General features: G+C 47.5%; 1 protein-coding gene across 1 annotated transcript in view; it reads left to right on the top strand.

Moving 5' to 3' along the window:
* ERBB4 (erb-b2 receptor tyrosine kinase 4) overlaps positions 1-25,243 on the top strand; it is a 538,583-nt gene that overhangs the window by 334,942 nt on the left and 178,398 nt on the right. Inside the window, exons 17-19 of the mRNA XM_054380880.1 lie at positions 3,491-3,623; positions 6,957-7,079; positions 10,447-10,545. Coding sequence (XP_054236855.1) covers positions 3,491-3,623; positions 6,957-7,079; positions 10,447-10,545 — 355 coding nt within the window. The remainder of the gene's footprint in view (positions 1-3,490; positions 3,624-6,956; positions 7,080-10,446; positions 10,546-25,243) is intronic.

Raw genomic sequence — 25,243 nt, 5'->3', positions numbered from 1 at the left:
GGTCAAGTGGAGGGGGCCAAGCTCTTTTGGGTGGTGCAGAGCAATAAGCCAAGGAACAACAGGTACAAGCTTGAACAGAGAAGGTTTCAGCTCAACATGAGGATAAACTTTGGTGTGAGGGTGCCAGAGCCTTGGAGTAGGCTGCCCAGAGAGGTTGTGGAGTGTCCTTCTCTGGAGCCTTTCCAACCCCACCTGGATACATTCCTGTGCAGACTCCCCTGGGTGATGCTGCTCTGGCAGGGGGCTTGGACTGGATGATCTCTGGAGGTCCCTTCCAACTTCTAAGGTACTGTGATACTCTATAACAATAAAAGGGCTGCAAGGAATGTGTAACTTCAGTAGTTGTTATGTCTCCTTTGGAACCATTTCCTTATTATGGTCCATCATGTAAATATTGTTTGCAACATTCTTAGTTTACACAGTAGCATAAACCTCTAATTATTTATTTTGACAGCTGTTATGATAGTTGTTAATATGCACTTTAAAGCTGAGAGATCTCCTGCCTGTTTCGTTAAGCTGTGCTTTGGTGGTGGTTGTTAGAAATTAGATGATTGTTCACATGGTGTCATAAATACAAATAGCAATCCCTCTGTTCGAGAACACCAGTCAGTAGTAGCTCCATGAAAGATGTCCAGGGGGTTTTCTTAATTGCCTATTAAAGAGCATCTTGCATCAGCATCATGGGAAAAAACATGCAAGTGGAGTGTTTTTTGGGGTGGATATGCCAGGTGCTTGAATCTGAGCACTGTAATGACAGAGCAAACAGTGGTGTTGCAAAGGCTGATGTGTGTTAAGGCCAAACTAGATGGAGGGGTGTCACTGCCTGAGGAGTTAGGTTGTACTGAAGTTGTGTTTCCCAAACATCATAATCCATTTCCCATCCAGCCAGCATTCAGATTCCTTTATTTACAGGTTTTATGCCTGCATCTCAAAGTCTCTGAACTGTAGCAGATCTGCTGTTGTGCAATGTTAATGTGTTGGGCAAGCATTGCAGTGGTGCTTTCATAGCTGGATGTGGAAGTCTGAGCCTTTGTCTCTATTAATGTGAAGAGAATGACACAGAAGGACTGGATCTGGAGGATGAGATAGCTAACAGTCCCAAAGTCTAGGCTAGGCCTCTTGGGGTTAACTCTGTGCTGACCCTGTGGGCTCTAAAGTCAGTTAGGGGTTGGAGCACATCAGGTACCTTCTGGCTTGCATCTGAAATTAATCCAGATCCTGTACTTTGAGACCTCTCTGAACCAAACTGCAGTGATGAAGGACACTTAGGATGGTTTAGAGATGAGCACCAAAATGGTACTCAGTGCTAATACAGACACATCTTACTGAGCACCAAAATGGTATCAGTGCTAATGCAGACACATCTTAATGAGCACCAAAATGGTACTCAGTACTAATGTAGACACATCTTAACACACCAAACCAGGTTAGATGGCACTGCCTCCCACTGCTCTGCTTTGTAGCAGGCTTGGAATAAAGAGCTGGATAAACACTTTGCTGGTTCCATGGCATACTACATTTTCAGTAGCTCTGTGCTGCATTTTTCTTCATAGGCCAGAATGGAGCTTCATCATCATTCAGTTGTAAGGAGGAAGGCTGCTAAAGCACAGCAGTGATGCTTCCACAAGCTTGACACTAGTTCAACTACCTCCTGTAGGGAGCAGGCAATGCTTTTGACACCACTCCTGCTCTGATTTGTTATGCTGTCTTCATGTCCTCATCCTTCGAGCTGCTGTCCAGCCGTTGCTGGAGGGGAGTTGAGTGCTATCAGTGTGTTTATGTTGGTTAGTTGTTTTGTGCTGTGAAAATGACTAATTTGAGGTTTTGGGTTGGAGGCTGCTACTCAATTTTAGAAGCACAGACAGAAAGAAAGAACATTCAGTTAGAGCACCTCTTGCTTTGACTTTTTCTTTGCTTCTCTGCACTGACTCTGTGGGCGACCTCCAAATGTGGGCTCCCAAGTTAGAGCAACTCTCTGAGAAACTCTTTTTGTTTTGTGCTTGTATAGGATCTACTCTGCTGCCAATCTGCCATACGTTATCACTATGGAAAAAGAAATTAGTAGTTGTAGCTCATGCTGCTCAAGAACTGGAAAGCCAAAATGAGATCTAGGAGTAGTGAAGGGACAGTAGGTTTTGTGCAGGAACTGAGCCTTGCTTGGTATTGTTCACAAGAGCTTTTTGGTGCCAACACATCAGGCTTTTGGTCTGGCATTTGGCTGTACTGAAGAGACACAGCAAGACCAGATGGATGCAGCCTCAGCCCCTGACCAAAGTGTTTGAGCAAGGAGTTCCAACAGGGTGTGTGCAGAGGAGCGCAAGGAAGCAGTGAAGAGCAAGTGAAGGAGCTGGGGATGATTAGTGTGAAGCAGAGGAGACTGAGGGGAGACCTCCTGGCTCTCTCCAGCTCCCTGAAAGTAAGTCATGGAGAGGTTGCTGCTGGTCTCTTCTCACAGCTCATTAGCCAGAGAAGAAGAGGGAAGAGCCTCAAGATGCAGCAGGGCAGGGTCAGACTGCACAGGAGGAAGAATTTTTTCCCATCAAGAGTGGTCAGGCCTTCGAATGTGCTGGGCAGGGAGGTGGTAGAGTCCCCAAGCCTGGCTGTGTTTGAAGGTGGTTTGGCTGTGATGCTTGGGGCTGCGGTTTAGGGGTGAGCCTTGTAGAGTAGGGTTGTGGGTTGGATTTGGTGGTCCTGAGGGGCTTTTCCAAGCTGAATGTTTCTGTGATTCTATGATATCTGTGTGCTTCTAGTCATGAGTTGCATTACTCAGATGTAAGTATCCTTGAATGGGCAATGGTGCACGACAATCAAGCCTCCAGATTTGTCTGTGAAACACCATGGCTGAATTTGCCTCTCAGTCCCCTGACTCAGGAAGATATCTCATATTGGTACTTTGGGAATGTTCCCTTAGTTTTCCCCTAAATGCAGAAGCCCATGAGATAATGAAGGTGGAGACAGAGTATCACAGAATCATAGAATGGTGTCGGTTGGAAAGGACCTCCAGTCCAACCCCACTGCAGTCAGCAGGGACATCCTTCACTAGATCAGGTTGCCCAGAGCCCTGTCCAGCCTCACCTTTAATATCTCCAGGGACTGGGCCTCAACCACCTCCCTGGGCAACCTGTTCCAGTGCTCATGGTCATGGTAAGCATAGTCAAAGCTCTTGCTGGGAAGCTGCAGATACCTGTATCTTCGTTTTGCCATTGCAGATTTGCCTTTGCCATCCAAATGCATGTTGTGTCTCCTTGTCCACACAACTCCTCACCTGTGCATGGTGGTTTGAAAGAAGCAGGATTGGTGTATTGATTGAAACCAGGAGAAGTCCTACTCTGTGTTACTGTGTTTCCTCTGCCTTCCTGTTTGGACTGATGTAAGAAATCCTGGTCCTAAGGCAGTTAGTAGGCTTTCCAAGTGATGTTGTTCTATGTACTCAGCCACTCTGGGGTCTCTCACCCTTCCTAAAAATAAAGTCTCTGATTCTGATTGCTAGAACCCCCCTGATTGCTGCGGGAGTTATTGGTGGCCTCTTCATCATCGTCATCCTGGGCTTGACCTTTGCCGTCTACGTTCGGCGCAAAAGCATTAAGAAGAAGAGAGCACTGCGAAGGTTCCTGGAGACTGAGGTGAGAGAGGGCTGCTTCCAGCAGAGTGTTTGCAAAGAGAAGTTCTGCCTTTCTGTTAGAGATGGGCAGGTCTTCAGTCCCATTACCAGATAGGTCTGCAGAAATCATCTCACTAACTTCTCCAGGACTAATCTGAGTGAAGGAATGAAGCTATGTCATGATGGTTGTGTCTGCACATAAAGAGATCCCTGACTTCTGGGGACCAAAACAGGTCCATGTGATCATGAAGTCATTGTAACAGCAGATTTGTTTTTAACCTTCCATCCTGCTGTCAAATGAACTTCTGCCCTAGTGAGGTCCCAACTAGAATATTGCATCCAGTTGTGGGCTCCCCAGTTCAGGAGGGACAGGGATCTGCTGGAGAGAGTCCAAGGGAAGGCTGCAAGGATGCTGAAGGGCTTGGAGCACTGCCTGGGGAGGAGAGGCTGAGAGGCCTGGGGCTGTTTAGTGTGGAGAGAAGAAGACTGAGAGGGGATCTGATCAATGTCTATCAATAGCTGAGGGCTGGGGGTCAGGAAGGAAGGGACAGGGACAGTTTCTGCTCAGTTATGCCCTGAGATAGGATAAGGGGCAATGGATGGAAACTCCAGCACAGGAGGTTGCACCTCAACACAAGGAGGAACTTCTTGATTGTGAGGGTGACAGAGCACTGGAACAGGCTGCCCAGATTGGTTGTGGAGTCTCCTTGTCTGGAGCCTTTGCAGCCCTGTCTGGATGTGTTCCTGTGTGAGCTGTGCTGGATTCTCTGGTCCTGCTCTGGCAGGGGGTTGGACTGGAAGATCTCCAGAGGTCCCTTCCAACCCCTAACATCCTCTGATCTGTGATCCTGTGATCCCATCAAAGTTCATCAGTATACTTAGGAGCTTTCATGCATAAACATTACAGGTTTTCACCAAGTGCATACTGAGGTGGACTTGGAAGTAAAATTGCTTTTAAGTTCCTTCAGTAAGCTCTGATGCAAACTTAACCTCATCAGGAATACTTAAATTAAGAGCTTGTAACTTCATTTTTATTCAGTGCCTACATTGCCCTTATGGTTCAGATTTTGTCAAAGCCTGTTCATGAACAGTAATACATTTTATTGAGCCAAGATACTTCCCACAGCTTAACCAAACGAAGTTCACAGTGCAGCCAGAAAAAAATCTGTAGCAGAGCTCTAGGAAGGAGTTCTGTGCCCAGTTCAACCTCATCTTTGAAATGCCAGGAGTGGAGGGGGCACTCTAGGAAGTATGTTTTAAGCATAACATTAAATCATTACCTTTCAGCTACAGCAAAGGTGATTCCTACAATCTGCTCAGTCCTACACCTGAGACACTTTGCAAGGGATGATACTTTTAAATTAGGTTGCTCCTTTGTAAGCTGATAAAGCTTGGGCACAGTGTTAGTGATTCTTTCATTAGGCTCTGTTAAGAATGCTGGCTTCTGTGCCCTTCCAAGGGTCTTGCTCCTGCTCATCTATACTGCAGAGCAAATAATTCATGCATCCCCAGTCTGTTTGCCTACCTATCTTTATGCTCGTCTAGAATATGTGTTGCTAGTTAAATCCTGTTCAGTTGCATGGAAAGCAGTGCTCAGTACAAGGTAAATCTTGCCCTGCATCAGCCGCTACTGAAGCATAGATTGTTTTAAGCAGGTAATATTCATTGGTTTTGGGAAGTGTTCACTTTGAAGCCCAGCTTTCATTCTCCGTTTGGTCAGATAAAAGCTGGGACTGACAGCAGTTCCTGAGGGACCCAGGGCCTCCTGCTGAACATGTGGGGAAGCTGTTGTCTTGGCTTGGAAACTGAAGATTAAATCAGGAGCATGCTGAGATAAACACACAAGCAACCATAGCTTCAGCTAAAGTCAGCTGGGTGCTGTAACTGAGTATTTTTGTAGATTGTTCTCCAGAAAACTCTACCAGAACCCTCACAACATTTCTTTAGCCACATTTGTAATTGTGGACTGTGGCACAGAAACTGTTGGCAGTCTTCACAAACTGAAAACACAGAAGTGTTCTGCCAGTCTGACTGCTTTTTTGCTACAGTAAAGCTTGCTTTCATGGTTAAAGTGCAGGGCATCTCCAGTGGGGAGGAGGAAAGAGAAATCACTCTAAAGAATCATAGAATCACAGAATTGTCAGGACTGGAAGTGACCTCAAGAATCATGCACTTCCAACCCCCCTGCCACACCTCACACTTCATCAGGTTGCTCACAGCCACATCTAGCCTGCCCTTAAATACCTCCAGGGATGAGGCTTCCACCACCTCCCTGGGCAACCTTTTCCAGTGTCTCACCACCCTCACGGGGAAGAACTTCTTCCAAATATCCAATCTGAATCATCTTTGTGGCCTTCCTCTGGACTTGTTCCGACAGCACCCCAGACTTTTGCATCTCACTGCCAAAATCAGTAGTCCAGGGGTTGACATTTAATAAAAAGCAGGAAAAAAGCATCCACAGATGTTGCACTATCAGCATTCCTAACCCTGATCGCAATCTTCCCTCCTCCAGCTTGGATCCATCCCTCAGTCCTATCAATACCTGACATCCCCAAAAGTCCCTTTCCAGCTTTCTTGTAGCCCCCTTCAGATCCTGGAAGGCCACAAGAAGATCTCCTGGGAGCCTTCTCCTCTCCAGACTGAACAACCCCAACTCTCTCAGTCTGTCTCCAGAGCAGAGCAGCTCCAGCCCTCTGCTCATCCTTGTGGCCCTTCTCTGGACACCTCCAGATCCTTCTTGTAATTGGGGCTCCAGAACTGGACATGAGACAGCTCACAGATTATTTCTATGCTAATCTGAGTTAGTGCTGTTGGTTTTATTACCTTTTCTTAACCCAATATTTTTTTGAGCAAAATTAATTAGCCCAGTCACCTACTGGAGCAGTTTGTGATGCTCCAGGAGCCCAAACCTGAGTAAGAACGTGATGAGCCATTCAGTCAGGGCTATGATAAAGAAATCTGAATCATCTAAGAGACACTAAAATGGGCAAGTATAGAATGTGGTGCACTGCAAATGCATGCTGTATTTCTGTCCTAGAGGAAGTATATACCCCACCTGCATTACCAAAAGCCCTTGGATGTGTTGTTGTGACATCCATTTCCAGATCATAATTCCATTGTGCAGCTCCTGATGGGTATTACTGAATGTGGACTGAGGGTTTTCCTGATCAGTTTTCTTGACTTTGTAGCATTGCTCATTTGCTTTTGAAGGTGAGAAAGCCCTCCACAGGTTGGCAGGTCAATAGACACTACCCCTGTGTAATTCCAGTGTTCTGCTGGTTTGCTCTTTTCAGTATGGACTTCTGGCAGCTCTTCATGTTTCCAAATCTTTAAGCCTGTTGGATTTCCTTCCTAGCTTGTGGAACCCTTGACTCCAAGTGGCACAGCACCCAACCAAGCACAGCTTCGTATCCTGAAGGAAACTGAGCTGAAGCGAGTCAAGGTTCTTGGCTCTGGTGCCTTTGGAACTGTCTACAAGGTAAAAGTCATCACTATGTATTAGTTTGGGTTAAATTAACGAGGCAGGAATTATAAAATCTAGTTATTTTTATTTTCCCAAAACCCCACCCCAAAACTATGTGCAAAACTGATAGAATTATTTACAGGTTCTATTTGGTCGTAAATTCTTCCAGGATGCTTAATGGCAATTTTGACACAATTTAGAGTTCAGAGACTGGGAAAAGCTATGACACAAATAGCTTCACCCACTTATGAACCAAAGGCCAACCAATAACCCTTAGGAAAATATGATCAGGTCAGGGTTTACTCACGAGGAGTAGAGTGGGAATTTGGAGATGGTCCCTAGCTCGCTCTCTCTGCTGACAGGCTCCAGAAACTGTCGGTTTGTAATCCAGTTCCAGGCTCAGGCTTTATCCCAGGGCTCTGGACCAGGCACTCGAAGCACTCGAGACAACAAGGGTTGAAGTGAGAAGAGGCTTCAGCAGATGTGAGCAAGGCTTGAGCAAGGCAGATTTGAGCGAGCAGGATCTGAGCAAGGCAGATCTGAGCAAAAAGCTGATTTGAGCAGGAGCCCCCAGGCTCCCCAGACACTTGTATATATACAAAATGCCTGAGGTCACTTGGTCCAATGAGGCACTAAAGCTAACATGTAGCTGCCCAATGGAAAAGCCTTCTGCCAGGTTATGACATAAAAGGCAGAGGCCAGGACCTCGTATCTGGTGGAGCTTTCGTGCCCTGACCCCAGATAGGCATCTTGTTTACCAGACAGGCAAGGGCCTGTCCCCTTTGTTCCTTTTCCCGCCTTGCCCTGTTGTTGTGGCAGGAAGGAGGGGAGAGAAAGGACCTGTCTAGACGTCTTAAGGCCTGTCTGGATTCGTACGTGGCTATGTGTATTGGCTTACCACCACACGCTGCACAGCAGAGAGTTTTCTCATGTAGCTTTGGAACTGTCAAGTTCTGAATTGCAGCAAACCTCCCTGTGCTGTGTCTGGGCTCATGAGGTGTCTGGGAAACTCAGGGCAGTGGGTTGTGTGGAAGGAGGGCATGGTCAGGCTCAAGTGTTGGCTTCAGCTTTGAGCAGTGTGGTGGGCTGAAATTACCCCCAAAGTTAAATTGCCAGACCAGCTCAGGTGGAAAGCAAACGAAGCTCTGTTTACAAGCAAAACTAATATCTAGAAATATGAAATGCAATGGATATGTATAAAATATCCAGTATTTACATATATTTACAATCTATAAACAGCACAAGAACCCCCCTGGACAAAATCAGGGGGCTGACAACAGCTTTTCTCTCTCAACTCCCTTCCCCCCACCCCATACAAGGGAAAAGAGAGAAAAGCAGAGAGTAGGTTGTTAGTACTTAGCCACCACAAGAACACAGCCAAGGTCAGCAACAGCCAGGCAAGAGCAGCCAGCTGGTATCAGCTAGAGCAAAGAAGCCAAAAAGAGAGAGAGTTAGTTTACACAACTAACTTTCTGTCACTTATCAGACCAAAAGGATTATTTAGACCTTATCATTATTTGTCCCCTGCATCCAGTGGTAATTTATTTACATTCTACCACTTTCTACTCAATCTGTGGAAAATTTCCTAGGCATCAGCCTAAAACTGCCAGAAGCAGACATACAGAAATTTTTTCTTGGTGAGAAGGGGAATGTCAGCCGCAAGCATTCTTGCATGCCAGAGAGCTGCACAAGCTGGGCTGCCTTCAGGTTACAATGCAGCATCAAAGTTTGTCATTCTGCTCTTACTTCAGAGAATGCTTTTGGAAAGTCAGGGTGACTTCATCTCTCATTCTGCATTACATGGCGCTCATAAGAGTGATGTTTTACCTTGTCATTAGCTAATCCATAATATGTTTTGCTCCTTCCCTTTAAAGGGAAAAGATGAGTAATGTCAATGCACCCTTTAACAACCAGAACTCACAAGAGAAAAAAATACTTCAATTAAATATTTTTTTTTAAGATGTATTGCTCATGTCCAAAGCAAAGGCATGAAGTAAGGTTTTAATGAACAAGTCAAGCCAATCACCCAACCCAAACCTGCCAAATCCAGGTGGTGTGTCAGAGCACTGGAGGAGGGCAGGTGCTGCATCTGTCTTCAGACTGAGGAGGAAATGGAAGCAGTACAGAGGAAGCCACTCAAGCTACAAGATCATGGGAATACACCTTTGGATCATCAGTTTGGATCCACTTAGACAATAATGATAGAGATGGGTGCCAGAAAGTTGCCAAGAACACAACAATAGTCAGGAAGGATGGGAACCCAGCCCAACACACATGGTTTTAAAGTTTATTGTTGAAGTTTACTTTCTAGGCATCTAAGTTGTTAATGTTCAGACAGCAATTCATGAGAAAAATAGCCCTTAAATGTTTCACCACAAATATGTTGCTCTCTCCTGTCCCTGCCTAATACTATGACCTGGTGCTAATCAGTTTGGAGACTTTACTGGTAGCTTCAGGGAGTTGAGCATGAGGATCCAGACACAAAATCCAGAGTTCTGCTGAGTTTGATCAGAACAAATAGTTAGTTGGAAAAGCAAGTGCAGCCTTGTGGTGGGTTGAAATTACCTCCAAAATAAAATTGCCAGCCCAGCCCAGTTGAAAGCACATGAAGCTCTGTTTACAAGCACACTACAGTCTAGAAATATTAAATGCAATGGATATGTACAAAATCTCCAATATTTACATGGATTGACAATTTATAAACAGCACAAGAGCCCCCCGGGGCAAAACCAGGTGGGTACCAACAGCTTCCTCCTCTTCCCCCCTTTCTGCCCTGTACAAGGGACAAGAGAAAGAAGAGCAGAGAGTATCTTGTTAGTACTTAGCCACAACAAAGAATGCAGCTAGGGTCAGGAACAGCCAAACAAGAGCACCAGGTAGTATCAGCTAGAGTGAAGAACCCAAAAAGAGTTAGTTTATACAACTAACTGTCTGTCAGTTATCAGACCAAAGGGATAATTTAGACCTTATCATTATTTTCCCTTCTGCATCCAATGTGATTCATTTGCATTCTACCACTTTTCTACTCATCTGTGGAACATTTCCTAGACATCAGCCTAAAACCCCCACAAGTGTTGATGTGCTGAAGTAGCTCTCCAGAAACCTGCTTGTGGGTAGGAAAATCCAGGGGCCCTACTGAGAATAGTCACTTACACAAAATCTTGCACTGTACTTTGCTGAAAGAAGTAGTTTTGTGGGATTTTTACTATTATTTTATAGCTCTATATGTTCTCAGTTCTGCAGTTCCTAACTGGTCTGCATAATGTGACAGGATGCATCAAAAAGAGCTCTATCTCTGAATGAAGCTTTTGTGATTGCTGTCTTACTCATCTTCTGGCACTTCTTCTTTTTTGTTTCTTTGTTTGTTTGATTTTTTTCCTAGGGTATTTGGGTCCCTGAGGGAGAAACTGTAAAGATTCCTGTGGCCATTAAGATCCTGAATGAGACCACTGGTCCAAAGGCCAATGTGGAGTTTATGGATGTAAGTAAGAGGTGATCAATATCTTTGAGTGTTCCTGGGACGCATGGTGTGTGTCTGTTCTGTAGCCTGCAGAGACTGCAAAGAAGAGTTTTTGTCACTTTACTTTCCTTGTGTTTCAATAGCAGGAGGAGGCACATGCACAGGACCAGTCTTGTGCTTGTTTACAGTGAGTGTCACGGTGTCATGTCCCTGGAAAAACTCAGCTGCTCAGATTTTGTGTGCAGGCCACTTCCACCTTCCCTTAGTCTTTGCCATGCTCAGTGGTGCTGCATCTCCACAGCATTCCCTGTTGCAGCAATGTCCCAACAAAAACAACCAGACAAGGTTGCACCTCAGCTGCAGGGAGCTCAGTCCTGCTCCTCTGAAGCTGTGCAGCCAAGCAGATCTGTATTAGGCCGTGCTCTGCCAATTGTTTGTTTCATGCAGATCATTCTCTTGTACAACCCCAAGTACCTGGGTGACCAGGGTGATGCCAGTGCTGTGGTAATGAAGGGTTGAGGTTCTCCCTGTGCAGGTATTGTGCACCCTATGATGCTTGGAGTTTCCTCACAAATCAGAAGTGTGGCTGGAAAGCAGCTGGCAGAAAGGGAGCTGGGGGTGCTGATGGACAAGCAGTGAATAGGAGCCAGCAGTGTGCCCAGGTGGCCAAGAAAGCCAAAGGCATCCTGGCTGGGATCAGAAATGCTGTGTCTAGCAGGAGCAGGCAGGGGATTGTCCCCTGGGACTCAGCTCTGGGGAGGCCACACCTGGAGTGTTGTGTCCAGTTTGGGGCACCTGAATTCAAGAGAGATGTGGAGGTGCTGGAGGGAGTGCAGAGGAGGGCAAGGAAGCTGGGAAGGGCCTGGAGAAGAAATGTGATGAAGAGCAAGTGAAGGAGCTGGGGATGGTTAGTGTGAAGCAGAGGAGGCTGAGAGGAGACCTCCTGGCTCTCTGCAGCTCCCTGAAAGGAGATTGTGGAGAGGTTGGTGCTGCTCTCTTCTCACAGCTCATTAGCTAGAGAAGAAGAGGGAACAGCCTCAAGCAGGGCAGGTTCAGACTGGACAGGAGGAAGAATTTTTTCCCATCAAGAGTGGTCAGGGATTGGAATGCGCTGCCCAGGGAGGTGGTGGAGTCCCCAAGCCTGGCTGTGTTTGAAGGTGGTTTGGCTGTGGTGCTTGGGGCTGTGATTTGAGGGTTAGCCTTGCAGAGTAGGGTTCTGGGTTGGATTTGGTGATCCTGAGGGTTTCTTCCAACCTGAATGTTTCTGTGATTCTGTGAAATTGTCATCCCTTCAGTGGAGCACTTGAAACTCCTCTGTCTCATGTGCCAGACATTTTGTCTTTCTGTGGCAGAGGAGCAAGAGACAAAAGAGAGAAGGAATTTCAGGGAAGCATGTTACCATGTTACATGAGTGCAGAATTCACAGGAAGAGAAATTTAGCCTCAGCTCTCCTCTGCTTCAGTGTTCTGAGAAGTCTGGGAGCTGGCAGCAGCAGCAGCAGTAGTGAACAGCAAGGAGAGGAAACAAAATAAAAGATGGTGTGTTTTAAAATCCCCTTTGCTTTACTAATCTGAAGTATTGTTAATATGAGGTCACAGAATCAGAGGATGTTAGGGGTTGGAAGGGACCTCTGGAGATCTTCCAGTCCAACCCCCTGCCAGAGCAGGACCAGAGAACCCAGCACAGCTCACACAGGAACACATCCAGACAGGGCTGCAAAGGCTCCAGACAAGGAGACTCCACAACCAATCTGGGCAGCCTGTTCCAGTGCTCTGTCACCCACACAATGAAGAAGTTCCTCCTATGTTGAGGTGGAACCTCCTGTGCTGCAGTTCCCATCCATTGCCTCTTGTCCTATCACAGAATCACTCAGAATCACAGCAAACATCTGATTGGAAGAGACTTCCAAGCTCATCCACTCCAACCTCCCACCCAGCAAATGCAGGGTCAACACCAAACCATGTCCCTAAGCACCAGCTCCACAGGCTGCTTGAATACCTCCAGGGATGGTGACTAAGAAATATTTCCTAGCATCCAGCCTGAACCTGCCCTGCTGCAGCTTGGAACCATTTCCTCTCCTCCTGTCCCTTGCCCCTAAGGAGCAGAGGCTGTCCCCTCCTGGCTCCAATCTCCCTTCAGGGAGCTGGAGAGAGCAATGAGGTCTCCCTCAGCCTCCTCTTCTGCAGCCTGAACACCCCCAGCTCCCTCAGCCCCTCCTCTAGCCCAGGGCCTCCAGGCCCTTCTCCAGCCTCCCTGCCCTTCTCTGGACAGGCTCCAGCCCCTCAATGTCCTTCCTGCAGTGAGGGCCCAGAGCTGAGCACAGCACTGGAGGTGTGGCCTCAGCAGTGCTGAGCACAGGGGGATGGGCACCTCCTGGCCCTGCTGCCCACCCTGGTTCTCACTCAAGACATTGGCTTTCTTGTCCCCCTGGGCACTGCTGGTTCATGGTCAGTGATTGTCAACCAGAACCCACAGGTCCCTTTCCAAGTCAGAGCTCTCCAACCACACACCCCAAGTCTGCATCAATGCATGAAAGTCAGTGGCACTGAGCAGCTGGCACTAGCTGAGGCTATGACCCCTGATCTGATAGAGAAATAATAATAATATCTCCTCTGGGGCTGAGTAACCTTGAAGTGCTCTGCAAAGCAAACATCAGGTCCTTGATAAAAGACAAAGTTACTTGCATAAGGTTTGACAGCTCAGTCTGAGCAGCTGACTTAATTCACTGGGCCACATTCCCTCCAGGATGTGTGTCTTAACTTCTGAAAAATGACTTGGAAATGATGAAGGTTTGTTGGAAACTCTAGAGGTTTCAGCTAGGTAAGGTACAGCCACACTAGGAAAGGTTTCTCTTTTAGCAGTTTCTCATGAATCTCTGACCCAGTGGTAACAAGGTGATGAAAAAAACAAAGTTATTTTTAGTCCCAGAGGTTAATAATAACCTAAAGGTTAGGTGCTTTGGTTGTGGGGCAAAGTTTCTCCCTCTCCTTGGCTAGTCACACTTTGTAGCCCTCAGCAGGGCAGATGCTGAAGGTGTCCAGAGAAGGGCCACGAGGATGAGCAGAGGGCTGGAGCTCCTCTGCCCTGGAGACAGACTGAGAGAGTTGGGGTTGTGCAGTCTGGAGAAGGGAAGGCTCCCAGGAGACCTTCTTGTGGCCTTGCAGGATCTTAAGGGGGCTACAGGAAAGCTGGGGAGGGACTTCTGAGGGTGTCAGGGAGTGATAGGACTGGGGGGAATGGAGCAAAACTAGAAGTGGGGAGATGGAGATTGGATGTTAGGAAGAAGTTGTTCCCCATGAGAGTGGTGAGACACTGGCAGAGGTTGCCCAGGGAGGTGGTGGAAGCCTCATGTTTGGAGGTTTTTGCAGCCAGGCTGGATGTGGCTGTGAGCAACCTGCTGTAGTGTGAGGTGTCCCTGGCCATGGCAGGGGGGTTGGAACTGGATGAGCCTTGAGGTCACTTCTAACCCTGACAATTCTGTGGTTCTATCATTCTTTGTCTGGGAGGAGACTCCCCAAGGGCTGCAGGGAGTGTCAGGAGGGAAGGATATCCTGCTCCCCACCCTAAGGCTGGTACTTGAATGTACAAAGGCAGTGAGTTGTAGAGAGGGAGGAGAGGCCCCTTGTGAGGAAAGGAGGAAAACATGCAGCTTGAGAGGCCAACTGATTGAAGGGAGACTTACAATTTGGCTTATCAAAACAGTTTCCCCTCCTCAGCCTCAAATTATTTACCTGCTGTGGTTGTCTGCTAAGGCAGTAACTGTTGGCCTGAGCAGATGGCATCAAACCATGTGCTTACCAAGTAATGTAGTACATTCCTGAGCCATGCTGCTGTTGGAAGGTCTAATAAACCAACTCTGAGCATAAAAGCTTAGATATTTAAGCTAACTCATCATGGGGAAACAGACTGAGGGCCTTTCCACTCTAGCCTTGTAAGCCTGATGTTGCCAGTAAGTAATCCTGTGAGCTGTGATTTTGTCCAGGGTTTTGATCCACTTACAAGTTTAATCTATCCCTTCTGAACTTAAATGCTCCATTATCTGTTAGAAAATAATTAGAGGCTGCAAGCCCAAGCCTGCATACACAGAGTTTCTTGGGAGTCCCTGAGCTCATTGAGATGAAGACAGTTTGACTGATGGTGGTCAGCTGATATTGGGCCAGAAGCTAATAATAGAAGGCAGTGCTGCTTAGATAGGTGAAAAAGTTAACCTGGGAAAAATTAAACTGAAGGGTTTGGGGATTTATGGTTGGAAATAAATTTCCCATTCTCATTTGTTTCCTGGTAAGAGAGCTTCAGAGGCAGTTGGTTTCTTTTATGGCTTTATAATTAAGATCTAGGGGGGCTTCTTGACTTCACCTGGACTTAAGAGTGGTGCCCTGCTGGCTCTGGGAGCAGCAGTCAGTGTGCAGGAGAGCATTTGTCAAGTGAAGTGTAAAGGTAGTAAGTGACAATGACCTCCGCCAGGCAGGCAGCAAACAAATTAGAGCTGCATGTAGGGGGCTGATACCCACATCTTTTATTTATGTCTGGCCTAATTAAGTTAATAAAGCAGTCAGGTCTAGTGCAGTAAGGAAGACAAACAGCTTGTCCTAAATTGTAGTCAAACAAATCTTCAGAGCTTTCAAGAGGAAAAAAACAAAACATTATGTAGCTGGCTAGAAAAAGAATTTTTATCTCCTGCTCAACTGAAAACCTGCAAGGGCCTGGACAGGTCTAGGTGCTTTCTTCTGGTATGTTTAGGTAACATCATGGAGAGTACACTGGAGATACAGCTAGTCAGGTGGGGCAGGGGAGGGAGGTCTTGCCTGGCCTCTGTTTTCACCATTGGCATTAAACACAGGAGGTTCTGAGCTGAAACTTTTGGATTCCTTCTCTGACCCACAGAGGAACACCTGTGACTCTCTGTGGACACACTTTGGGATGTACAATTTCTCACTTGTCAGAGGTGCATTTACATTGAGTCTTCTTGTAAGATCCTGCCTGATATCACAGAATCACAGAAACATTCGTCTTGGAAGAGACCCTCAGGATCACCAAATCCAACCCAGAACCCTACTCTACAAGGCTCACCCCTAAACCACAGCCCCAAGCACCACAGCCAAACCACCTTCAAACACAGCCAGGCTTGGGGACTCCACCACTTCCCTGGGCAGCCATGTAAGACTATGTGAGGATGACTGGAGAAATATTTTTGTCCTCCCCTTAATTCCTTGTATGCACCTTCTGCTAGCTGAGTGTTTGACCCAGCCCTTCAACAGCCCAGGCAGATGCTTTTGAAAGACTGAAAAGCTAGTGCTAGGCTGGATGAGAGCTCCAGGCACCCCAGGGTAGTTCCACTGACTGCTTGGGAAATACAGCCAAGTTCATCTTGAACTGCAGTTTAAGGGGCAGCTTTAGGATCAAATGAGACCCTTTCTGGCAGCAGTGAGACACTTTCCTCATCCTTTTCTGCTGTCGTTTATGTAAACCTCCTCCTTTCCAGCTGCCATAAGGGCTCTGTGTAAGTGCAGCTGGTAACGACCAGCCCTGTTGCTGCACTGCCTGCTGGTGTTCTTCAGCTCTGATTCCAACACATTTTCACTCCATCATGTTAGGTTGCTGGGGTGGAAGGCAGGGGTGACCTAACTCACCTTTTTGTGCAGCCTGCTCTCTTTCACACACTGTAAGTAGAGCCACTAGGAGGGGGAACTGTTGTCCTGTCAGTTCCAGGCACAGAAGCTCACTGTGACTGCAGTTGCAATTTCCAGCCTGCCCAGAGATGCCAGGAGCCAGGCTGCCCTTGAGAGCTCTGCATACGATGCACAAGTCCTGAGAGTCATCAACCTCTAGTCATCAGCCTCTACAGAAGCTGGAAATCATATCATTGTTGAAGGCTAACTGCTTTTAGTCATCTGAAGAGTAACTATTTCAAGGCCACATTTCTGTTATTTCTATCCTAAGTAATAATGTTCTCTTTATATGTCTTCTGTCATTTTTCCCAGTATGCTGTGTGAGGGTAAGCTGTGTGAGTGTGTGTGCATAGATCTTCCATCTGCAGGAGCATGTGGCTGTCTGGGGAAAGCACACACACACAGGAGGGCTGCAGTGTAAGCACAGACAGACAAGCCAGGCTGTTTGCAAACAGTTTTGCTGGCACAGTGCTCCGACTGCAAACTGCAGTAAGGGACAGAGCTTGCCTGCTGCTGCTGGTGAGGGGGCACAATGCAACTCACAGGTTAGCAGCAATGCAACTCACAGATTAGACACAGTGCAATTCAGAGGTTAGCCACAGTGCAATTCAGAGGTTTGCAGCAATGCAACTCAGAGGTTAGCCACAGTGCAACTCAGAGGTTAGCCACAGTGCAATTCAGAGGTTTGCAACAATGCAGAAAGTGATTCCAGGCCCTGGGGGGATTATTGTCTTTCATTTGCCATATTGATTTTTACACCGCTAAAGTACCAAGTCAACATAAAGTTAAGGAAGAGCAAGATGCTTTGTGTTGCAGTCAGGAAGAAAAATGACTGTGAGACCATTTTATACCAACAAATTCTCAGAGTGTGCCCATGTTCATAGAAATGTGAGTGTGCAGGGGCAGAGGCTTACAGTGCTGAGCTTCAGCTATCACTGTCAAAGCACATTTTATCTTCAAGGTGCTGTGGCTTGGAATGCTTCCCTCTTAGTGCTTTGTGGCAGATAAACCTTCAGGGCAGAGATCTATTCAAAGGGACCTTGACAGACTTGAGAAATGTGCCAGTGCTGACTGCATGAGGTTCAACAAGCCAAAGAGCAAGGTCCTGCACCTGGGTTGGGCCACTCCTAGATACAAATACAGGCTGGGTACAGAGTGGGTTGAGAGTAGCCCTGAAGAGAAAGACTTGGGAGTATTGGTAGATGAGAAGCTTCCCAGGAGCCAGCAGTGCCCTCATGCAGCCCAGCAGGCAGCTGTGTGCTGGGATGCATCAGGAGGAGCGTGGGCAGCAGGGCAAGAGAAGGGATTCTGCCCCTCGGCTCTGCTTTGCTACCTCCAACTCTGCCTCCAGATCTGGTGTGCCCACTGTGAGAGGGACATGGATCTGTTTGAAGAAGTTCTGGGCTCTCCAGTTCAGGAGGGACAGGGATCTACTGGAGAGAGTCTGAGGGCTCCAAGGATGCTGAAGGGCCTGGAGCACTGCCTGGGGAGGAGAGGCTGAGAGCCCTGAGGGTGAGTCTGGAGAGGAGAAGACTGAGAGGGATCTGATCAATGTCTATCAATAGCTGAGGGCTGAGGGTCGGGAAGGAAGGGACAGGAAGAGACCCTGGGATAGGACAAGGGGCAATGGATGGAAACTCCAGCACAGGAGGTTCCACCTCAACATGAGGAAGAACTTCTTGACTGTGAGGGTGACAGAGCACTGGAAGAGGCTGCCCAGAGAAGTTGTCGAGTCTCCTTCTCTGGAGCCTTCCCAGCCCTGTCTGGCTTCTATGTTCCTGCTCTGGCAGGGGGGTTGGACTGGAGGACCTCCAGAGGTCCCTTCCAACCCTTAACATCCTCTGATCCTGTGACATGGAAGAGTTTTGGGGTCTGTTACTGTGTAGGAGATGGTCTGTGATCCTATGACCTGGTCCATGACTGGCTTGCTGCTAATGTTTGTTATATTCTGCCAACACCTTTCAGACTTCAGGGCAGCTACTGGAGTAAACTGAGGAGCTTAGGTCATAATGTGTCTGGAAGTCCACAGAGCAGTAACTGCTGCTCTGAGGTGCTTGGTCCTTCAACACTGAAACAGCAGTTCCAAACCCACAAAGATTTTGCAGACCAATGTTTTCCACATTGCTCTTGTGTAACTTCTCATCCTAAAATGTGTTTGTTTTGTGAAGAAACGAAGAGCTTTTCCAGCCCTGAAGTGGTGTCAGTCAAGGCAGACACAACAAATAAAGGGTGGAGTAATTATTGTACCTGTTTATAGCTGGGACTCCATGAATTACCACACACATCTTCTAAGCTCTGAGCAAATGATTCTGAGTTTATAAATTAATTTTTAATTTTAATGCTATTCTGGTTTGAAATTGGATTTGAAATGCTCATGGAGAGCAGTAGATGCTGTTTGAGGTTTGTTTGCAGACAAAGATGCTTTAGCTAATTACCCAGTGAGAATGTGCCTGAGGTGAAAACATCTCTTGCTATTAGTCAGTGCTTTCCTTCAGCTCAGGTTCTTGAAAGAAGCTGGGTGACTATTGATACAAGGCAACACAGGAGAGAGAAAAGGTGTCTTACCTCTTAGCTGAAGAGAAGATACTTATAATGATAATTTTTTTTAATATTTTCTATTTTCTCCTCATTTGTTCCTCCAACATAGCATTGCCAATCTGTATGTAATCCAGTCTGCAGGAAAAATTGTATCCTGAATGTTTCTGCTTTACAGAGAGTCACAGAATCACAGAGTGTTAGGGGCTGGAAGGGACCTCCAAAGCTCATCCAGCCCAACCCCCCTGCCAGAGCAGGAGCACCTAGAGCAGGTTACACAGGAACAAATCAAGGTGGGGTTGGAATATCTCCAAAGAGGGAGACTCCACAACCCCCCTGGGCAGCCTGGTCCGGGACTCTGTCACCTCACAGGGAAAAAAATCTTCCTCCTGTTCCAATGGAACTTCCTCTGCCTCAGCTTCCACCACTGACCCTTGTGCTGGCATTGGGCATCACCCAGCAGAGCCTGGCTCCAGCCTCTGGGCACTCCCCCTGCACATCTTGATCACCAGCAATGAGGTCAGCTCTCAGGCTCCTCCTCTCCAAGCTACAGAGCCCTCAGCTCCCTGAGGCTCTCTCATAAGGGACAGGTGAGAAGTTTTTAATTGCATAGACAAATAAGCATTGTGCAAAATAGATTGCCTGGGTTTCAGATAGACCAGAGCCTGCTGTTAGCTTAATGTTTTACATGAAAAATGGTATCCAAGTGTCCAAGAAAATACAGCTGTGGAGGTTTTTGAGATATGTTGACAAATTACAACTGTGTTGCATATGCATATTTGGATCCAGAGGAAGGCCACAAAATGCTTAGGGGGTTGGAGCAGCTCTGCTACAAGGACAGGCTGAGTTCAGCCTGGTGAAGAGAAGGCTCCAGGGAGACCTAAGAGCAACCTGCCAGGACCTGAAGGGGGCTGCAAGAAGGCTACAGAGAGACTGTTTGCAAAGGCCTGCAGGGACAGGACCAGGGACAATGGCTTCAGAGTAGAGCAGAGCAGATGGAGATTGGATGTTAGGAACAAGTTGTGCAGCATGAGGGTGGTGGAACACTGGAACAGGTTGCCCAGGGAGGTGGTTGAGGCTCCATGCCTGGAGATCTTCAAGGTGAGGCTGGACAGGGCTGTGGGCAACCTGATCTAGTTGGGGATGTCCCTGCTGAGTGCAGAGAGGTTTGGACTGGATGAGCTTTGGAGGTCCCTTCCAACCCAGACCATTCTGTGATTCTGTGATTCTGTGATTCTATGCCTTTTCTGGCTAGGCAGCACCTTTTGGAGCTCAGTGGAATGATTTGTATATGTCTATAAAAGTGAATTCTGCTCTTTGTATGTTTTCTGAGGACAAGCCAATTGGTGTTGGTTTTGAACTGAAATATTGTTGGTTAAGGTCAGTGGCTGCAGCCAGCTGCTGGAAATGTGAGTCCTCTGAGAAGTTAACATAGTAAGGAAAGGTTTTGGAAAGAAATGGTTGAAATGAGGAAGGAAGGTGAATGAATGTGTGGAAATGTTCACTTGGCAAAATACTGAGCAGATATTTTATGGTAAAAATATATTAATTTCCTGGAACTAAAAGACAGAGTTCCTGCTGAAGTTTGGCAATGGGAGATAAAATGCAGTGGATTCCTCACCTAGGGGCTGCTTAGTCTGAAGAAGAGAAGACTGAGGGGGGAATCTGATCAATGTTTATCAATATCTGAGGGCTGGAGGTCAGGAAGGAAGGGACAGGGACAGGCTCTGCTCAGTTGCACCCTGGGATAGGACAAGGGGCAATGGATGGAAACTCCAGCACAGGAGGTTGCACCTCAACACAAGGAGGAACTTCTTGACTGTGAGGGTGACAGAGTACTGGAACAGGCTGCCCAGAGAGGTTGTGGAGTCTCCTTCTCTGAAGCCTTTCCAGCCCTGTCTGGATGTGTTCCTATGTGAGCTGTGCTGGATTCTCTGGTCCTGCTCTGGCAGGGGGGTTGGACTGGAAGATCTCCAGAGGTCCCTTCCAACCCCTAATATCCTGTGAGCCTGTGAACTCTTTAAAAATCAAAGTATAAATGCCTGCTGCAAGGAATAGATACAAATGAATAATTTTATGTAGCTTTGCTTCTTTTTTTTTGGAGAAGCCATCCCCAGTAGCTGTGTTGGTAAGAAATACTGGTAGTGCAATATCCATGGATGCTTTTTCCTGCTTTTTATTCAGTGTCAACCCCTGGATTAGTGGTTTTGGCACTGAGGTGGTGGGTGGCAAAACTCTGGGGAGGGCTACAGAGTGATTCAGATTGGACATTAGGAAGAAGTTGTTCCCCATGAGGGTGGTGAGACACTGGCACAGGTTGCCCAGGGAGGTGGTGGAAGGTTTTAAGGCCCTGGAGGTTTTGCAGCCAGGCTGGATGTGGCTGTGAGCAACCTGCTGTAGTGTGAGGTGTCCCTGCCCATGGCAGAGGGGTTGGAATGGATGATCCTTGAGGTCCCTTCCAACCCTGACAGTTCTGTGATTCTATCATTCTGTGATCCAAGGGCTGCAATACCTCTGCTGTGAGGGCAGGCTGAGGGAGCTGGGGGTGTTCACCCTGGGGAAGAGAAGACTTCGGGGGCACCTTAAAGCTGCTTTCCAATAGCTGCAGGGATCCTACAGGAAGGCTGCAGAGGGACTTTTTACAAGAGTGTCCACTCACAGGACAAGAGGAAATGAATTGAAACTGAAGGAGAATAAGTTTAGATTGGATCTTAGGGAGAAATTCTTCACTAGGAGGGTGGCAAGGCTCTGGCATGGGTTGTCCAGAGAGGTTGTGGCCTTGAATAACCTGTGCTGGTTGAGAGGTGTCACTGCCCATGGCAGGAGGTTGGGTTAGATGATCTCTGAGGTCTTTTTCAGCCAGAGCCCTTCCATGATTCTATGATTCAGGGTCCAACACTGCCTGTGCTTCAGGTCTGGAAGCAAGCTTGATGCTCATTGTCTAGGCTGTCCACAGAGCTGCTGTGAGTCTGTCTCTAGCAGTGACTTTGTCACTGTGGGTAGTGCCTTGGGGTTTTCTAACTGTACCTCCTTTGTGTAAATTTCCTTGGCAGTGTCACTTCCTTTCCTGGACAGCTGTAAGGTACCTCTGAGTACTACCAAGCAGATTCACTTCAGTCAGTGCTGTCACAGTTTGCTGTAGGAAATGCAGGACAAATAGGTTTTGGGTTTTCCTCATAGAGTCCTTTTTATTTGCACAGTGCTCTGGAAATTCTGGGTCTGTGTTACCATACCATTGTGCTAACATAGTTCTTGGGATTGTGGGGATTCACAAAGAGGATGAAAGAATAATGTAAATTATTATTTGACCTGTTTTTGCCTCTCTCAGATTGCACATTGTCTATAAAATAGGCAATTCCAACTTGCAATACACTGCAAATGTCACAGGATCATAGAATGATCTGGGTTGGAAGGGACCTCCAAAGCTCATGCAGTCCAAGCCCCTCTGCACTCAGCAGGGACATCCCCAACTAGATCAGGTTGCCCACAGCCCTGTCCAGCCTCACCTTCAATATCTCCAGGCATGGGGCCTCAACCACCTCCCTGGGCAACCTCTTCCAGTCTTCCACCACCCTCATGCTGCACAACTTCTTCCTCACATCCAATCTCCATCTGCTCTGCTCTACTTTGAAGCCATTGTCCCTGCTCCTGTCCCTGCAGGCCTTTGCAAACAGTCTCTCTGCAGCTTTCTTGTAGTTCCCTTCAGGTCCTGGCAGGTTGCTCTTAGGTCTCCCTGGAGCCTTCTCTTCTCCAGGCTGATCTCCCCCAGCTCCCTCAGCCTGTCCTCCTAGCAGAGCTGCTCTAACCCCCTGAGCATTTTCCTGGCCCTCCTCTGGACCTGCTCCATCAGCTCCATGTCCTTCCTGTGTTGAGGGCTCCAGAGCTGGACTCAGTACTCCAGGTGAGGTCTCCCCAGAGCAGAGCAGAGCAGAGTGGCAGAATCATTGAAGTAATGTTCCCTGTTGCTTGTGTTCTTGGTTTCTGAACTTCAGTGAGATCTTGTTTTTGTGGGAGTGCCTACTGAGCCCTGAGTGCAAGCAAATAAAGACAGTTGCATTTGTTGATGTGAGTGCAGGGTTTGTACTGCTGACAGGCTGTTGGCCCCTCAGTCATGAAGGTTCATTCTTAGAGTTGTTTGACTTGTCTTGACAGAAGCCTGGCCTGAACATGGCTGTATGTTGAAGATCATAGTGTGTGATGTGGGAGTTACTGCACCTGTCAGGATTTTATCAACAGGAAGAACTGATTCATTCTTATTGTAATACACTGTTAGGTCTGCATGTCTTTCCCTGACAGTGGGACATGCTCAAATCTTGTGGAAGTTTAGAGAGGTTCATGAATCACAGAATCACAGAATGTTAGGGGCTGGAAGGGACCTTGAAAGCTCTTCCAGTCCAACCCCCCTGCCAGAGCAGGGACAGCTAGAGCAGGTCACACAGGAACACATCCAGGTGGATGAAACCTGATGATCAGAGCATCAGATAAGCTTCCAGTTTTAGGGTTTATAAGAATCCTCCCTCTGAAACTTATCTGTAGAGAAGGCAGGGATGTGAGCCAGGTTTGCATTTCATTCCTGAATTCCAGCCACTTTCCTGAGCCAGGTTAGTAACTGGTTGGGTATCATCCCGTGGCCATGGAAGGGGGTAGAGCAGCCATTCTGGCTCACAGCCAACACCTCACCAGTGGGACTGGAGAGACAAAAGAGGAACAGGGACAGAGTGAGGGTAGGGAAACCACTCTTGGTTACTGTCACAGGCAAAACAGACTCAGCTTCTGGAATGTAACTGAATTTATTGCCAAATTACATAAATATTTAAAAGCTGATTCATTATTAGCAAACAAGAACATGACCTATGAGGAGGGGCTGAGGGAGCTGGGGGTGTTCAGGCTGCAGAAGAGGAGTCTGAGGGAGACCTCAGTGCTCTCTCCAGCTCCCTGAAGGGAGGTTGGAGCCAGGAGGGGGCAGCCTCTGCTCCTTGGGGGCAAGGGACAGGAGCAGAGGAAATGGTTCCAAGCTGCAGCAGGGCAGGCTCAGGCTGGATGCTAGGAAATATTTCTTGGCAGAGAGGGCTCTCAGCCATTGGAATGGTCTACCCAGGGCAGTGCTGGAGTCAGCATCCCTGGAGGTGTTCAAGCAGCCTTGGATCTGTGCTTAGGCACATGGTTTGGTGTTGCCCCTGCAGTGCTGGGTGGAAGGTTGAACTGGATGAGCTTGGAGCTGGATTAGCTTCCAACTGGGTGTTTCCTGTGACAAAACAGACTTAATCAAAGTCTCTTGCAGACGAGGCCACCTTGCTGTACATGAGTGGCATAATTTGCTTGCACAACAGAAAAAAAAAACGCAAAAAGTGCTGGGTGGAAGGCTGGGTTGGATGAACTTGGAGGTCTCTTCCAGATGGACATATTCTGTGATTGTGTGAAGAACAACAAAAGCCTGCATGAAGATATTGATGGGGCCTGCTCCCTTTCCTGGCCCTGGCCCAGCCCCAGCCTGGTCTCCTCCCCACTGGTTGCCGGCCGCAGTGGTGCAGACCAGCCTGGGGTGGCTGGAGCGAGCTGTGACTGGTTTGGGGCAGCCCCAGCCTCTCCCTGCATGGACATCTCCAGATTGCCATCATCTCCCATTGCTCCCATATGGGCTGCTTTAAGGCTGTCCTACAACAGTGGGGCTGAGGACCACCTGAGTCGGCCCAGGAGGTGGAGGCCCTGCCCTGGCCAGAGCAGCACAAGGCAGAGCTCAGCCTCGCAGCACGTGGAGAGCAATGCAATCCTGCACAGAAGGCAGGAGGTGTATGGGGTTTGGGGGTGGCAATGGTTTCCTTTCAAGCATTTTGTTAAAGAGGTTTTTAATTGTAGTGTCCTCTTCAGAAGAAGAGTGGGGGTCAGCAGGATGGTAAAAGAACAAATAAAGCAGAGAGGAAAAAGGTGGAGGAAAACTTGGTAGAAACTAAAGAGAAAAGAGCAGACAGAGTAATGCTGAAAGGAAGAAAGTACTGTAACACAGGAAATGTGTGACAGCTTTTGATGGCTCTGTGGCTCTTTGATACCACCTTGGTCAAAAAGAAGAGAGGTCTAACAGTGAACCAAACAATCCAATGAAACCTTTTTCTGTTTCAGTATCATCGTCCTTTTGCAGTAATTGAGTCCTGAGTGTGATGCTCTGAGGCAGCTGAATACAGATGAGGGAAACATGGAGATGAGTCTGTCTTGAATTCTCAGTGCAGGAGCTGAATTACCTGAGTTATGGACAGAATGTATCTTTGATTAGAACAACTCTTCATGTTGATAGTACGCTTCATGAAATTATGTTTCATTCTGGTGCTATCCCTTTAAATTGATCCTGAAGGAGAAAGCAGCTTTGAGTGTGTGATTATAAAGTCAAGCTTTTCAGGGATACCACAAGATTTCAAAGTAATGTCCTCAGACCCTTCAGAAAGGAGTGAGAACTTGAGAGACTCTTTTTTTATCTCTCTCTCTCACTCATTCTTGAGACCTTGCCATTGCTCATCTGAAAC

The sequence above is a fragment of the Indicator indicator genome, chromosome 5 (assembly GCF_027791375.1).
Source record: "Indicator indicator isolate 239-I01 chromosome 5, UM_Iind_1.1, whole genome shotgun sequence".
NCBI classification, from domain to species: Eukaryota; Metazoa; Chordata; class Aves; order Piciformes; family Indicatoridae; genus Indicator; species Indicator indicator.
This window is presented reverse-complemented; position numbering and strand designations above follow the sequence as displayed.